General features: G+C 34.1%; 2 protein-coding genes across 2 annotated transcripts; one reads left to right on the plus strand and one right to left on the minus strand.

The window, feature by feature from the left end:
* The first annotated feature begins 9,251 nt into the window (after positions 1-9,251).
* LOC132611250 (general transcription and DNA repair factor IIH subunit TFB5-like) lies at positions 9,252-10,211 on the plus strand. The gene is made up of 2 exons (XM_060325705.1): positions 9,252-9,286; positions 9,918-10,211. Exons 1-2 carry the CDS (start codon positions 9,252-9,254, stop codon positions 10,093-10,095), a joined length of 213 nt encoding a protein of 70 aa, XP_060181688.1. The 3' UTR covers positions 10,096-10,211.
* Positions 10,212-13,491: 3,280 nt separating this feature from the next.
* Positions 13,492-15,514, minus strand: LOC132615370 (AT-hook motif nuclear-localized protein 10-like). The gene is made up of 2 exons (XM_060329975.1): positions 15,484-15,514; positions 13,492-14,589 (listed from the first exon to the last, which is right to left on the minus strand). The coding sequence occupies exons 1-2, from the start codon at positions 15,512-15,514 to the stop codon at positions 13,700-13,702; spliced, it is 921 nt and encodes a 306-aa protein (XP_060185958.1). The 3' UTR covers positions 13,492-13,699.
* Between the last annotated feature and the right edge of the window lie 871 nt (positions 15,515-16,385).

Consider the following 16,385-nt stretch of genomic DNA (forward strand, 5'->3'; position numbering starts at 1 on the left):
TATTAATGAACAAGTTTAAGTATTTTCATATTGTTAAGAACGTAAAGCTAATGACACTAAATCTTCAAACAAAAATAGAGTTCGGGCACTTTTCAACCACTAAAACGGCAATCCGAAGTTTTGCTTATCCTTGATGTATTGAGCCTACCTTATTAATCGCACAAAAATAAGTAGGGTTCTATATAAAATATTGAAGTTACGGAGTCCCGAAGCATGATTAATCTATGGCTAAAGTACGTTCAAAAGTGTAAAGAAAGAGGAGTTAACCAAAAGAAAAAAAAAAGTTGGGGGGGGGGGGGGGGGGACCCTTTAACGCAATAATTTACTGCGTTAAAGGACTTAACCGCGTCGTTACGGTAAGTCCTTTAACGTAGAAAATTACTGCGTTAAAGGTACTTTTGTCACCTTTTTTTGTTGTTGTGATATTTTGATTTAAATGGTCTTTTTTGGGGTCATTTGTCTCCGAACTCAGATTTATTCATCCCAAAAATACTGTATATCATATAAATCCACTTTATTTACTTCATAAAAACGTGGAACTCAAGTCTCACCTACCATATATGTATGCGAAAATAAGTGCTAATTAATAATTAGTTTTTTTTTCCCTACCTAATACTCTTTATGGTTGTTCACTAATTTTTTTTAAAAAAAAAATTAATCAATCGATTATTATTTATATTATCTCATGTTATGTCACATTAAAAAAAGTTAATCGATCGATTATTATTTATATTATCTGATGTTATGTCACATTAGAAAGGAGAAATGGGATTTTTTCCATTGACAATTGGTTTATGCAATCATAAAATTGCACAGCTCAAGAATCTTTGTTTTATCTGGGAAATTCCAACTATCTTGATGCTATGAGAGCAGTCCCTCCGTCTCATATATTTGTCCACTTTCCCTTTACTCGTCCCTTAAGAAATCATAAATAAAAAGTGTATTTTCAAAAACACTTAATATTAATGGTAAGATGTAAAAGATTTAAAACTAATTCTATCTTAATTTTGTAAATTGACAAGTAATTTGAAATAAATATTTTTTAATAATGTGGACAAATAATATGAGACCGAGGGAGAAGTGTATTCCATATTTGGAAGAGTATTTGAGGAATTTACTCGAGTGTATATGCCAGATATATAAATGCGTTCACAATGTGTTCACTTTGAGAGTCAGGAGACTTTTTGGTTTTGAAATATTATGACATGCTAAAATCGATCAACTTTTTAAATCTTATCTAATTGGAACGGTATAACTTTTATGCTCTTTAATAGTTTATACTTTCTACATATCAATTCCACCTCTGTTTGGAAATTTCCATAGCCAGCACACTTATTTACAAGAACTAATAATGGAATTGCAATATTGGCTGATGTTCTTCAGATCAATACACAAAACTGTGGAGATCGAGTATAATTAAGTGATAGGTAATAAACAGAACAACTGTTGTTGCGAAGGTTATTACTTATTAACATGTTTTGAAATTGATATGGAACAGATACTTATTAACATGTTTTGAAAATTATGCAACATAGTTCGAATTGACACGAAATTTTTAAATTTTTTTTTTTTTGAAACTTGTGGATTAAATATACTATAACACTTATGCAGCTATTGAACTTTTAAAACTCGTAGTGTTAAACGAGTCATAATATTTGTGTTATAAAAACTTTGAATAAGGGTAAAATGTAAAGTGTACATCTAATTATTTCAAGGAGGCAAAATACCCCTGAAGTATTCAAAATAGGTCAAATTTACCCTTCGTTACATTGTTGGCTCAAAATACCCTCGGCCTCCGACTAGCCGAATAGCTCAAAAATACTCTTCCTACTAAAGGTTGCCCCAAAAAAAAGGTTGCCCCAAAACAAAGGAAAATGGGCCAAGTTCGCCCTTGAACTATTCGAAATATAAGACAATTTTGCCTTCCATTTAAAGTTCAGGACAAGTGCACCTAATTTTAAAAGACTTGAGCAAAAACTTATATTGGAGATTATGAAATTACTTTGACATTTTTTATGCAATGCCAATTTTATATTTTATATAAGGTTTAATTACCAATACTAATATTTCAACTAAATATTTATTCTACTATTTCCTTTCAAAATTATTATATCGATCCTCGACTGAAACTTGGGATGACATAAAGTTATGATAAGTAATATAGCGTACCATGGTATAATTGAATTTGATTTCTTTTATCATATCATTCTTAGAGTTAATAAAATGGATCCATTATTATATGTCTCATACATTTAACCTCTCCCCCTCCCTGCCCCTCAACAAAAAATAGTTAAAAGAAAAAGAGTAAAACTACCCCATTTCTAGTAGTTCAAGGCCAAAGTTAGCCCATTTTCCCTTGTTTTGGATCAACAGTTAGTAGAAAGGTATTTTTGAGCGATTTGACTAGTTGGAGGGCAGTTTGAGTTAACAAAAAGTAAAGGCGAGGGCATTTTTGAGTCAAAACCTAACGGATGGTAAAGTTTACCTATTTCGAATAATTTAGGGGTATATTTGACCCTTTCCCCTTGTTTTTAAATTTAAAAGTGTTTTTTTTAAAAAAAAAAAAACGAACTAAAAAGAAAAATTGGTCACATTAATTAAAACGGATAAAAATATCTGTTTAATTTTATAGATTGTATGTCATTTGCACCTTCCTTGCCTTATCAGTTGTAAGAGAATGTAAGAGATTCGGGACTTTCCACTTTCGAGTTCTGAATAGGTGCTAAGAACAATAAGAATTGCCTTAATGACTTCACAACTGGTTCATCCCTTTTTGGCTTGGTGTCCGCCAACTCTAACATACTCACCGGATATTTAGGAATCATCATTCAACTTCTAATTAATTTTAAAAGGACAGCAATTCTCAGCTTTTAACTGTTTTTTAACACAAAAGACACACAATTTTACTCAAATATCACAAATGAAACGTTTAAACGATATTTAGGTAAAATTAACAGACTTTTTTAGTTATAATTTTAGCAATTTTCTCAATAACCATTCATGAAAATACAAAGTCCTATATATAAAAGTATTTTGGTAATAACTTTTCACAATCACAGCCCAAATTCCACGTAGCGGGTTCAAGACAGCACCAACTCTCATGGATTTCCAAAGACTTTTGACACCAGTTGCTCCTCAGTTCCCTTTTTGTTTCTTCTTTTGCAATGATTTTTTACCCTACTTTAATTTGACACTTTTTTCTTTTCTACAATCAAACTTCTTAAATTTGATGTGTGTTTTAACATAGAATCTTTAAATCTTTCGAAATAAAATTTACATATTTGGAAACTACGTAAAAAGTATTATAAGTCACCAATTAATAATTTAAAATATTATAAAAAAATTACGACCAAAGAACAACTTGTTTGACTCTCAAAAGCGAAGTGTCTAAACAAATTGGACGGAGGGAGTAATAGTAATGGCTTGTATAATAAGCCTTTATTAGAGTTGTAGTCGTCAATGTTCTGAACAACTTTTAACGTACAGTGGTGAAAAGTATAAAAGCCATAACAGTAGTATTTTTTCATTACAGTTGGAGTTATTATCAGCACCTGGGACAAAATTCATAACTTTCAAATCTTTATCTATCCTAATTGATTCAAACAACTAACTTTGATGCTGACAACCCCAAACCTAACCATATGAATTACTCTATCATCAAATTCAGTGTATCGGCACGGGGCCTTTGTGTTGAGGTTAGTATCTTCCTGTACGTGACACTAATATCTTAATCAATTTAATGTATCTTGTATACAAAAATTTAAAGTTATTAGAGAGGGATTTAATGCAAACTCTGCATTTTGTTCATTTTGCATTTCACTTTAATTTGATGAAGTATGAATCCCTTGTTCTTCAGGCATTGGTAGAAAGGTATAGTTTCTCTAACTGACCCTTTCTCAGTTTATTTTCTCACAAGAATTTACTAAGCTTGTCCAATCGGTTACAAATGATTGTAGGCTCTTTGTGTACTGACATTGTGTAATCTGGATTTGTAATAAGAACCATCTTTTGTGAGTATTGTCCACCAGGTTATGACAAAATGATCCTTCTTCGTCCATATTGTTTACCATGAAATTTCTCAGCTGGGGAAGCAAACTATTGGTTTTGTTATTGGGAAGTGAAAATTGACTCACTATTTTTTTTTTTTTCACTTTTTATCCCTTAGTTCTCAATAGGGGTATATAAAGGAAACCGACAAATGCACCAAACCGGTAATTCGAATCAAATCGAAAAAAAAAATCCGACTAGTGATTTGGTTTTAGAAAGAAAAACCCGACCGTCATTGGTTTGATTTTAACTAAAAAAGTCAAACCGAACCGAACCAAACCAACTCGACATTACATATATAAAATTTCAAAAAATATTTTATACACAAAAATGTTTATTTATAATGTAATTTATAAATATTTCTCTTTTTCATAGTTTTTGTCTTTTAATATATTATTTCAAACTTAGATTTAGAATTCTGAATAGTCCAGTAAAATTTATAGCCCGTAGATGTTAGTAACTGGGCAATATGCAGGATTGTCCTTCGCTGGGGTGGTCTTTAATTTTTGTCCCTCAAATTGGTAGTCTTTAATTTTTGTCCTCAGGCAAAATTTGCAAAGGCAAAGGACAAAAGTTAAAGACCACCAATTTGAGGGACAAAAATTAAAGATCACACCAAATGAAGGTCAATCCGCGCAAAAAAAAGTTAGTAATTCAACAAGAATCAAATTCATATTGATGTTAAAATAAAAATACTAGGAATGACAAAAAAAAAAAATCAATTCTAAAATAGTGAAAATACATAATAACTTTATGTTATTTTTTTTTTTAAATATCTAGTCATGTAATTAATACTTATTAACCTTACTTATTTTAGCATGACTTAGTACTTTTAGATTATGATCATTTTTATATGCCTTATAAATTAACCGTATTTATTATAGCATGACTTAGTACTTTTAGATTATGATCATTTTATTTTATGCAATTTTATCGTTACTTTTTTGTTGTTAAATATTTTAGTACAATGCCATCTCTCATCTCACATTTTGTGTTATTTTCTTAAATAATATCTTAATTAGATAGTCGTATCTTATTAGGACTAAAGAAGTATTTGAAGTAAAAGTTATATGTTTTGTATGAAGACTTTGCCCAAAAAAACTCAAAAAACCCGAGCGACCCGAAAAAATCGAGAAAACCAGAGGTCGAAAAACTCGACTTTTATTGGTTTGGTTTGGTTTATAGATTTAAAAACCCGATGCAACTGGTTTGATTTGTTATTTAAAAAATCCGAACCAATCTGTTTCATATACGATCCTAGTTCTCTATATGTGTGGTATATCTCATTAAAGTTAATGCTCCATCTAAGGAACTTGGACTCGAGTATAGGTCGGATTTTCTAGGTTAACTTTTTCAACCTGACTGGTTAGAGAAACCATCGGCGTCGCCTTAAAAATGGTGTTTCTACAGTTGCATTTTGTATTGCATCAAGTTGGATTAATAACCAAAACATGGAAGCACGAGAAGATTCACGAGAAGATTGTTGTACTCTAGCCACCAATTTATTTTCAGGCACAAACTCAAAAGTAGCTGATAAGGGACCTAGAGTAAATAATAAAGATTAAACAGAAAGGGCAACAGTAGGCTGCAGCATGAAGAGGGCAGTACAAACTGGGTAGAATGATATGCAGATATGATAAAATCCATCCCTAAATTAACCAATATGGATTGAAGCAAACTTGTTAGGAGTCCTAGAGGTGGCAAAATGGGTAAAAAAAATATGGTTATCCGTCCGATCCAATCCATTTTAAATGGGCTAAATGGGTTGGATACCCAACCCATTTAATATGGGTCCAATATGAGTCAACTCATATTATCCACTTAAAATATGGGTAAATTAATGGGTAAAATGGATAAAACCCACAACATATAGGGCCTGTTTGGAAAGCCACTTGGTAATTGGAATTGGTGTAATTACTAGTAATTACACAGCCTAGTAATTACACAGTAGTGTAATTACAACGACATGTTTGTTAGTCATAACGTAAATACAGTGTAATTACAAGCGTGTTGTTTGGTTGCACAAGTGTAATTACACAGTCAGTTTAATTTTAAAATAAAATTTAATTATAAAAAATTTAAAATTAATATTTAAAAAATATTGCCTTTATAAATGATATTAAATTAGTTACTTAATAACACATTTTTTCTTGAAAATATATTAATTAATAATCATATATTTGTAACTAATATCGTAATAAAAATAATTGATATATATTTTTCAAATTAATATTTAATTTTAATTAATTATAAAACGTAAAAGAAGACTTTTTTTGTGAGAACGTCATGGATTGGATGTTTGACAAAAAAATAATATTAATAAATATAATGTCATGACATTATTCAAATGTTTGACACAAAAAATCCATCAAATGTAAGTGAAAAATAAACAACATGCAATGTGAAAGCAAATAACTTAAAATTGGAAATATAACCTAAATTCCATCCAAAAGAAAAAGTTCAACATAATACTCTTATGTCAAATTCCAACATTACATAAGTAAGTTCCAACATAATACTCTTATGTCAAATTCCAACATTACATAAGTAAGTTCCAACATAACTTAAATAAATAATTCAAAAGAAAGGAAAAATATAAGTAACCAGTGGCGGAGCCACACTATGCCGAGGGTGTTCATCCGAACCCCCTCGGCGGAAAAAAACACTGTTTTTACAAGGTTAAAATTATTTTTTATGTATGTATAGTAGATGTTGAACCCCCTTAGGGTTCTTCATATGTTTACTTTTTTATATTTTGAACCCCGTCGGCGAAAATTCTGGCTCCGCCACTGTCTGTAACTTCATTCACAATGAAATTCTACTTTAATAACGTCACTCGTTATATGTCAATTTTGTTAATGAATCATTCTTTCCAATATTAAGATGATTAGTTTCAAATATTAGAATAATAACACGGTTATGCTAAATGAACAAAATAAAAATAAAAAATACGAGCAATTACATCGAACCACAAGAAGTAAAGGTTGGGAATGACAAGAAAGAAAATGAAAAATAAATAATATAAAGAGAAAAATACATTTTAAAAACTAAAAATAATTAAAAAGTAAAAATAAAAAGAAATTAAAATAATAGAAATTAAAAATAAAAAGAAATTAAAGTAAAAAATAAACAAACTAAAAAGTAACCCTGTAATTACAGGGTGTAATTACACCCAATTCTCAGCCCCCTCCCCCTTGAGAATTGGAGAGTGTAATTACACCCTATCAATTACACCCAATTCCCACCTAACTGTGTAATTACCTGGTCAAACAAACAGGCCAAACTGTGTAATTACACCCCATTACACCCAATTCCAATTACCTGTGTGGCTTTCCAAACAGGTGTGTGTTTGATATGGAGGAAATGTTTTCCAATTTTCTCATATTTGGTTGTCAAAATATTTTTGGTTGGTTAAAATATTTTCTCTAGGAAAACAAGTTCCTTAACCACCCCCTCCTAACCCCCCACCCCACCACCTAACCACCCCTACACCCTCATTACCCCCGCCCCACCCCACTACTTAACCACCCCCTCCTACCCCCACTACCTCCCTCCTCACCCCTATAACTACTTACCGCCAACCCCTACCTCTCACCTCCCTACCACTACCCCCTATCTCTCAACTTTGCAAAACTACACATTTTGTGAAAGTGGTAACTTTCAAAAATAGCAACTTTACAAAAGTAATCACATTACAAAATTAACCGCTTTTTCAAAATATTACTTGCAAAAAGTAGCTACGTTTCAAAAATAGTCGTTTTGCAAAAGTAGTCACTTAAGAAAATAGTCACTTTGTAAAAGTAGTCACTTTTAAAAAATAGCCACTTTGTGAAAGTAGATAATTTTTAAAAATAGTCACTTTTTGAAAGTAGTAATTTTCATGAATAGTCATTTTTGTGAAAGTAATTACTTTAAAAACTAACTACTTTGCAAAAGTAGCCATTTTTTAAGATAGCTTCTTTGTGAAAGTATTAAAATAACCATTTTTGAAATGTGTCATTTCTAAGATAGTGGTCACTTTTGTAAAGTAGCCATTTTTTTAAAGTGACACAAAAATGGCTACTTTTGTAAAGTGACCATTTTTTTAAAAAATGACAAAAAAAGTTACTATTTTTACAAATTTGCATTTTCGGTCATTTTGCAAGAAATCTATTTTTGCAAAAAAAACTATTTTTATGTCACTTTTCAAAAATGGTCAATTTACAAAAATAGCCATTTTTTTGTGTCACTTTTAAAAAATGGCTAATTTAAAAACATAGTCACTTTTTGGGGTCGTCTTCAAAGTGCAAAGTAGTCATATATGAAATAGACGCTTTGGGAGCGGGGTGGGTGGAGCGGTGGTGTGGGATGGGGTGGAGTTGGGGTGGGTAGGTGAAGATGAAGTGTATTCGAGGGTGGTCGTTGGGTGGGGCTGGGATTTGGTTGGGGAGTGGGTGGTGGGGGTGGGGTTGGGTGGATAGTTTCCAAAAAAGATTTTCTTTGAGGTCGTGTCATTGAAAAGGGTTCTTACCAAAAATGTTGAGCAACTATGTACTAGGGATTGGATTTGTGGACAAAATGGAAAATTAATCTTCTCCATATTGGCTACATAAAGCCAACATCTTTGAAGTAGCTTTGGATAATATGGATAATATGGATATCCATATTATCCGTCGGGTAACCCATTTTTTAACCGTGTTAAATATGGGCGGGTCGGGTAATTAATCCGTTTTTTGTCAACCCATTTTCAACCCGACCCATATCCGATTCGACCAGCCCGTTTGCCACCCCTTACTTGGGACTATTAGAAAGTGGGCAATTCGCATCTTTTGGGGTGGTCTTTAAATTTTGCCCTTTGGCTAAACCCCATGGGTTCCAGGTTCGAACCTCCACACAGTCAAAAATTTTTAAAAAAATCGCAAGGCAGAGTTTAAATTTCGCTATGCCCCCATCGGCATACACTTGTGAAGGAATTACCAAAGTTATGTCGGATCCGGCATACTTATGCCTTATGGGTAAACTTGGCATAACTATGCCGGGTCCGGCATAACTTTGCTAATTCCTTCACAAGTTTATGCCGGGTCCGGCATAAAAGTTTGCCCATTAAAAGTATGCCCCCACCGGCATAAACTTGTTAAGGAATTACCAAAATTATGCCGGACCCGGCATACTTATGCCTTATGACGAGTTGATGTTTGTTTTGCAGCTGATGCCTTAGGTACATCATGGTGAACGCCATCAAAGGATTGTACATATCATGGTAAACTACAATTTACAGCAAGTAAACCATAACCAAATATATTTCTGAAACTAAATGGGTCGGAACGTCTAAGATGTCTGATTGGGGCAAAAAAATTAATTTTAAAAACTCTTGATCCAATTCCTACTGGATGCACGCTAATGTGGCCATCCAATAAGTCTATTGGAATTAGCTCTGTATCAATGGGATCTCATCAGCCACACATAACGAAACTGTATCTTCTGTAATTAAAATGGCTTGACGACACGTATCATTGGTGAGGTGTACTACTATCTGTTTCTTTTTTGTTTTTATCTTACTGCTTTGTTGCCTTTTTTTTTTTTTTTTTTTTTTTTTTTTTTTTTTATATCATGCTTCGAAGCCTGTTTTTCTCTCGAGCCGAGGGTCTATCGGCAACAACCTCCCTACCCCGCAAAGATAGGGGTAAGGTCTGCGTACATCCGACCCTCCCCAGAACCCACTTGTGGGAATACACTGGGTATGTTGTTGTTGTTGTAGACACGTATCATGGGTATCACATTCAGTTTATAGATGTTCAACTCTTAAGATTCAAGTCATGTGCCAGCTTTATTTCAAATACTTTTTGCTTCATTTGGAATGCTGAGATCTGCTCTCTTTTCTACCTTTGCAGTGATGTACCCATGGCACAGTTCATTATCAATATGAATGCTGCATTGCCCCAATCACTGAAGTTTATCATACAGGTCTTGGACAATACACATCTCTTTGTACGATCGGATGTGGCCGGAATGATTCGTAGTGCTATTTCAGATTTTAGAGAGGCAAATACCTATGAGAAACCTGCTTAGGCTGTTTGATAAAGCTAAGCCTTGTTGGACGTTTAGAGAGGCAAATACCTGTGAGACTTGACCCATTGCCGTGTGCGCCAGTACCACCAATCTTTTGTGGAATTACTATGGTAAAAAGAAAGACATCGAGTGTCAAGTTATTATTTTTTAAAATAGCCCCACATAGTCATTTGTGATGTCTACGAAGTAATTAATAGATGGTATTCACAGTTCCAGCTTTGATTTAGTTCTAATTTATCTAATGTGCGATCAAATTCTATTCTGTCTGAACATTTATTGTACTGTTTCTGAACATGTTGCTATAGTAGGAGTATCTTTGTATAGAAGAGAATATTCAGATTTTCTCTTATGTTTTATCTGTTGTAAAGCACAATGGACCAGGTGTAGGCGTGTAGCGACTTCTTTGAAGTTATTTTCCTTTACCTTTGTCTTCGAATGTTTGGAATTTTTGTATACAGAATGTTTTGTAAATAAATAAGAGGGCCATTTATTAGTTAAATCAAGGGGAAGTTAGCTAGGTAGTTGGAGGTAGCTATTAATTGGGAATTAGTTGCATCTCTTATTCATTGAAGAGCAATAAACTATCTCTTGTGGCGAACAAGTGGTGGATGTTATGTGGCCATATCACTGTAGCAAGTTCATTTGCTCAAATTTTATTTAGCTTATAAATAGCCATGATTGTGTAGATGGAATTGGAAACATATACCCAGAAAAGAAAATTACTCCTTTTGCTCTCTATGTGTGTCCCTTTCATTGCTTATTTAATTTCAATTGATGACTGGGGAATTTTTTTGGATATTTTTCGTAAAAATACAAAGTACATTATAAGAAATATTTCTGTTATTTGGTGATGAAAAAAGCTAATATTAATACAACATCTGGAAGTACAAGATTAATTGAAGGCTTCGGAAAAGCTAATTTATTATTATCTGGAGAAACAAATTTGACAATTAATGAAGCATTATATTGTAGTAAGTCTCAAGGAAACTTACTGAGTTTCAAAGACATTTGCCAAAATGGCTATGATATTGAGACTACAAATGATGAAAAGATTGAATATCTTTATATTACTACAATGATGTCAAGTAAGAAATATGTACTGGAAAAGTTACTTGCTCTTGCATCTGGCCTATACTACACAAATATTTGCATGGTTGAAACACATGCCATAGTAAACCAAAAGTTTACTAATTCAAAATATTTTATTATTTGGCATATGACCGGTTGGGCAATCCCGGTTCTACTATGATGCACAAAATAATTGAGAATTAATATGGGACTCTTTGAAAAACCAGAAGATTCTTCAATTTAGGAAATTCTCTTGTGCTGCATGTTCTCAAGGCAAATTGATTATTAGACCATCAACAATTAAAGCCCGATTGAATCCCCTGCATTACTGGAACGTATACAGAGTGATATATGTGGCCCATTCACGCACCATGTGGACCATTTAAACATTATATGGTTTTAATCGATGCATCTACAAGATGGTCACATGTGTGTTTATTATCAACTCGTAATTTGGCATTTGCGAGATTGCTTGCTCAAATAATAAGATTAAGAGCACAATTTCCAAATTATGCAATTAAGACAATTCGTCTCGATAATGCTAGTGAATTTACGTCTCTGGCCTTTAATGACTATTGTCTATCAACTGGGATAACAGTTGAGCATCCAGTTACTCGTGTTCATACTCAAAACAGTCTAGCAGAATTATTGATCAAACGTCTTCAATTAATTGCTAGACCAATGCTTATGAGAACAAAACTTCCCATTTCGGTATGGGGTCATGCTATTTTGCATGCAACAACTCTTGTGCGGATAAGGCTCACAAGTTATCATAAAGTCTCCCATTACAATTGCCTTTTGGTCAGGAGCTGAATATTTCCCATCTTAGAATATTTGGATGTGTGGTATATGTTCCAATTGCTCCACCACAACGCACAAAGATGGGTCCCCAAAGAATGTTGGGGATATATGTTGGGTATGAATTTCCTTCTATTATAAAATATTTGGAACCTATGACTGAAAATTTATTTACGGTAAGATTTGCTAATTGCCATTTTGCTGAATCAATATACCCAACATTAGGGGGAGAAAATAAGCAGCTGAAAGAGGAGATAGATTGGAATGCATTATCACTATCTCATTTAGATCCTCGAACAAATCAATGTGAACAAGAGGTTCAAAAGATAATCTATTTGCAAAATATTGTAAATCAACTGCCAGATGCATTCACTGACCTATCAAGGATTACTAAATCTCATATTCCAGCTGCTAATGCTTCAATTCGAGTTGATGTCCCGGTAGGACAATCAATTAATGCAAATGAGTCTAAACCGTGCTTAAAACATGATAGACCAATCGGCTCCAAAGATAAAAATCCTCGAAAAAGAAAAGGAGCAAATAATAAAAATGATAATAATATGTAGGCGGTTGCTCAAGAAGAGTTACAAGACATTACAATTGATAAAACCTCTAGAGATATTCAGGTACCTGAAAATAATGAAAATGAAGAGATCTCAATAAGTTATGTCTCCTCGGGAAAAATATGAAACCGAAATGATATAATTGTCAAATGTTTTTGCTTATTAATGTTGTTGATGAAATAATGCAACAAAATGAGAATCTTGAACCAAAAACTGTCGAGGAATATGGACAGAGAAATGATTGGCCAAAATGGAAAGAAGAAATTCAAGTTGAATTAGCTTTGCTTGGAAAACACGAAGTTTTCGGACCTATAGTTTGAACACCTGAAGGTATAAAGCCAGTGGGGGTACAAATGGGTTTTTGTGCGAAAACGAAATGAGGAAAATGAATTCGTAAGATATAAAGCATGACTTGTGGCACAAGGATTTTCGCAAAGACCTGACATTGATTATATGGAGACATATTCTCCTATGGTGGTGGATGCAATCACCTTCAAATATCTTATAAATTTGGCTGTTCATGAAAAACTTGATATGCATTTGATGGATATTTTCACAGCCTATATATATGGCTCACTGGACAATGATATCTTTACGAAAATTCCTGAAGCATATAAAGATTCCTAGGAAAGTTATTCAATAAAGCTTCAGAATTTTTTATACGGATTATAATAATCAGTGCACATGTGGTATAATCTCCTTAGCGAATACCTTGAAAGAAGAGTACAAAAATGATCCAATTTATCCTTTTGTCTTATCGGAATTTGTCATAATAGTTGTATATGTTGATGAGTTGAATATCATTGAAACTCCTAAAGAGCTTCCAAAGGCAGTAGAATGTTTGAAAAAAGAATTTGAAATGAACGACCTTGGAAAAACAAAATTCTTTCTTGGTATACAAATGGAATATTTATCCATCAATCAACATATAGTGAAAATATTTTAAAGATATTTTACATGGACAAAGCACATCAATTGAGTACCCTAATGATTGTGAGGTCACTTGATATTAATAAAGATCTATTTCGATCTTATGAAAGTAAAAAAAAAAATTAATTAAGGACGACAAGTATATTGAGACGGAGGGAGTACTAAATAAACAGATTAGACAACTTTCTAAGCTTGGGGGCACGGATTATCAACACGAATTCTGGGAACATACGAACATAATTCTCTCATCTCCAGGGCAAGTTAGCTACTCCAGAAGGACTACTATTCGAAGTTTCAACAAGCTGATTATGAGCGCTGACAGGCCCGCCGCTGGACTCACTTAGGGTTCCGAGGGATGGAGGACTTCTGGCTGCTGATGCTCCAGAGACGAATGTTGCTGGTGTACCAAAGGCGTCTGAATTCCCTGACTTCAGCTGCCTCTGACCTTCCGTCCTGAAGCTACCAACAATAACCTGAACAGAAGCTGCTGCTGTAAGGAGCCCTGCCACACCGCCACCCAAAACTTGACCATCTGGTCCAGCTAGTGACACACTCAAACCACCTGTTCTGCTGCGTTGACCCCCAGATTCCGAGAGAAGAAAGGAACCAGACAGAGTTAGGATCTCGAACCGTCCCTCATATGTTACAGTGCCACCTGATGTTGCTGCTTGCCAAAGTGATACATTAGATATGGAACCATTGGCTGACAAAACGCACACCGCTTGTGAGGTACTTTGGGAGAATGACATCAGTTTTGCCAATAGATCCTCCCCAGCTTTTATTGTGATAACGTGCGGTCTAAATCCAAACCCTGCTGCTTCATATATATTACCTAAATAAGCTACTTGTTGCTTTCGCCCAGAGCCACGTGGCCTCCCCCTCCCCTTTTTCACCGCTGCCACGTCAGCTTCCTGCGGCGGCGTAGGTGACGCAAATCCGCCGCCATCCACCTGCGGCGGCGGAGGAGAAATTATCCCATGGTTGGCGGAACCTTCTAGAGAATACTTTCTAGGTCTTCCACACCTTATGAAAGTAATGAAGAACTTGTTGGTGCTGAAATACCATATCTTAGTGCAGTTGGGGCATTGATATATCTTGCTAGTAATTCTCGACCAGATATATCTTTCGCTGTAAACTTATTCACAAGATTTCGTTCTTCCCCAACACGAAGACACCGGAATGGTATTAAGCATATATTCAGATAACTCCGAGGGACTATTGATGTGGGAATATTTTATTCAAATGAATCCAATTCACAACTAATTGGTTATGCAGATGCCAGGTATTTGTATGATCCACATAAAGGTCGATCCCAAATAGGTTATTTATTTACATGTGGAGGTATAGTTATACCATGGCGTTCAACAAAACAAACTATGATTGCTACTTCTTCAAATCATGCATAGATAATAACCATTCCTGAAGCAAATCGAAAATGCGTTTGGTTGAGATCAATAACTCAACATATTCAGGAAACACGTGGCCTGCCTTTGGAGAGGAATATTCTAATAACATTATACGAAGACAATGTTGCATGCATAGCTCAACTAAGAGGACACACAAAAGAAGGGTGATATAGATGTTCAACAAGTTCGCTCAAGTTACAACTTAGCAGACATGTTCACTAAGGGATTGCCATCTTCAACATTTGAGAAGCTAATATACAAGATTAGAATGCGCCATCTTCGAAACATTAAGTGATGTCTTCATCAGGGGGAGTACTCCTCACTAATGCGTTACTAGTAAAATACGCGTTGCACTCTTTTTTTCATAACCAAGGTTTTGTCTCATTGGATTTTACTGAAAAGGTTTTGAACGAGGCATCAAGCAATGCGTATTACGAATAACTATATATACTTTTCTTTCACTAGAATTTTTAGTTTACATGGACATCAGGGGAGAGTTGTGAACAAGTGATGGATGTCATGTGGTCATATCTCTGTAGCAAGTTCATTTGCTTAAGCTTTATTTGGCTTATAAATAGCCATGATTGTGTAGATGGAAACATACACTCAGAAAAGAAAATTACTCTGTTTGCTCTCTCTCTCTGTCCCTTTCATTACTTATTTAATTTAGTACTCAGTTTTATTTAACTTTTGTCCCTCTTTCACGAACTTTTTTGTATTTCCATTACAGCTTATCTGTTAAGAAGTTATTTCTTAGCTTATACAGAATTATGCTTAGTCGATTAAGCACACAACTTTGGTAACAGAGCCAGATGATTCTTGGATGGCAATGGAAATCATGGTTGCAGACATCCACATTTTGTTTCCATATTAGTTGGCTACTTAATTTGGATAAATTGAGCCACTAGTTTCTTCTTCTACTTCATCTTTTTTTTTTTTTTTTTTTTGTCTTTTTTGGGGCTGAGCGCCTTTACCCTTAGATCTTGTAGTATCAATGTTTGATTATAATTGCTCCTGTAAGATTATTATAGGACCAGAGTATCAACTCAAACAGTCAAACCAAAAAGATGAGGTTCCCAGATTTGCTTAAGCCAAGCCTGGTGAATTAATTAACAAGATATATTTTGATGGCTTTGCCATGGATATTCTTTGACTACTTCTTAAGTCGTGCTCTACTTTCTCTCGTTCGCGTGATGATTGATACTTCAAGACCAAAAGGCTTTCATGTCGTTCGCAATAAATGACACTCTTTTCTTTCAAGTTCATTCCAAAAGATTTGACGCTGGTCTTTATTTTTTAACTACCTACTTTTAACATTCCAGCTTTCCCTTAATGAAATACTCTGCCGAGGAATGACGTAACATCTTTTAAGACTGCAAAATACTAGTGATACGTTTAGCTTTTGCGTCAAAGATCGTCATATAAAGTATGACAAGCGAGTAGACTAGAGCGTCTCATCTGTACTCTCGTATGAGCACTTTTCCCTTGTATCTGCATTCTATAAATGTTTAATCTCAATACTTAG

This window comes from Lycium barbarum, chromosome 1, assembly GCF_019175385.1.
Source record: "Lycium barbarum isolate Lr01 chromosome 1, ASM1917538v2, whole genome shotgun sequence".
NCBI lineage: Eukaryota > Viridiplantae > Streptophyta > Magnoliopsida > Solanales > Solanaceae > Lycium > Lycium barbarum.

Bases quoted from the DNA above. Each gene is read 5' to 3' on its own strand.
- LOC132611250 (XM_060325705.1), top strand. From the start codon at position 9,252: ATGGTGAACGCCATCAAAGGATTGTACATATCATG. The intron at 9,287-9,917 runs GTAAACTACAAT...CTACCTTTGCAG, and splicing joins AAAGGATTGTACATATCATG to TGATGTACCCATGGCACAGT.
- LOC132615370 (XM_060329975.1), bottom strand. From the start codon at position 15,514: ATGAAAGGGACAGAGAGAGAGAGCAAACAGA. The intron at 14,590-15,483 runs GTAATTTTCTTT...CTTGTGAATAAG, and splicing joins AGAGAGAGAGAGCAAACAGA to TTTACAGCGAAAGATATATC.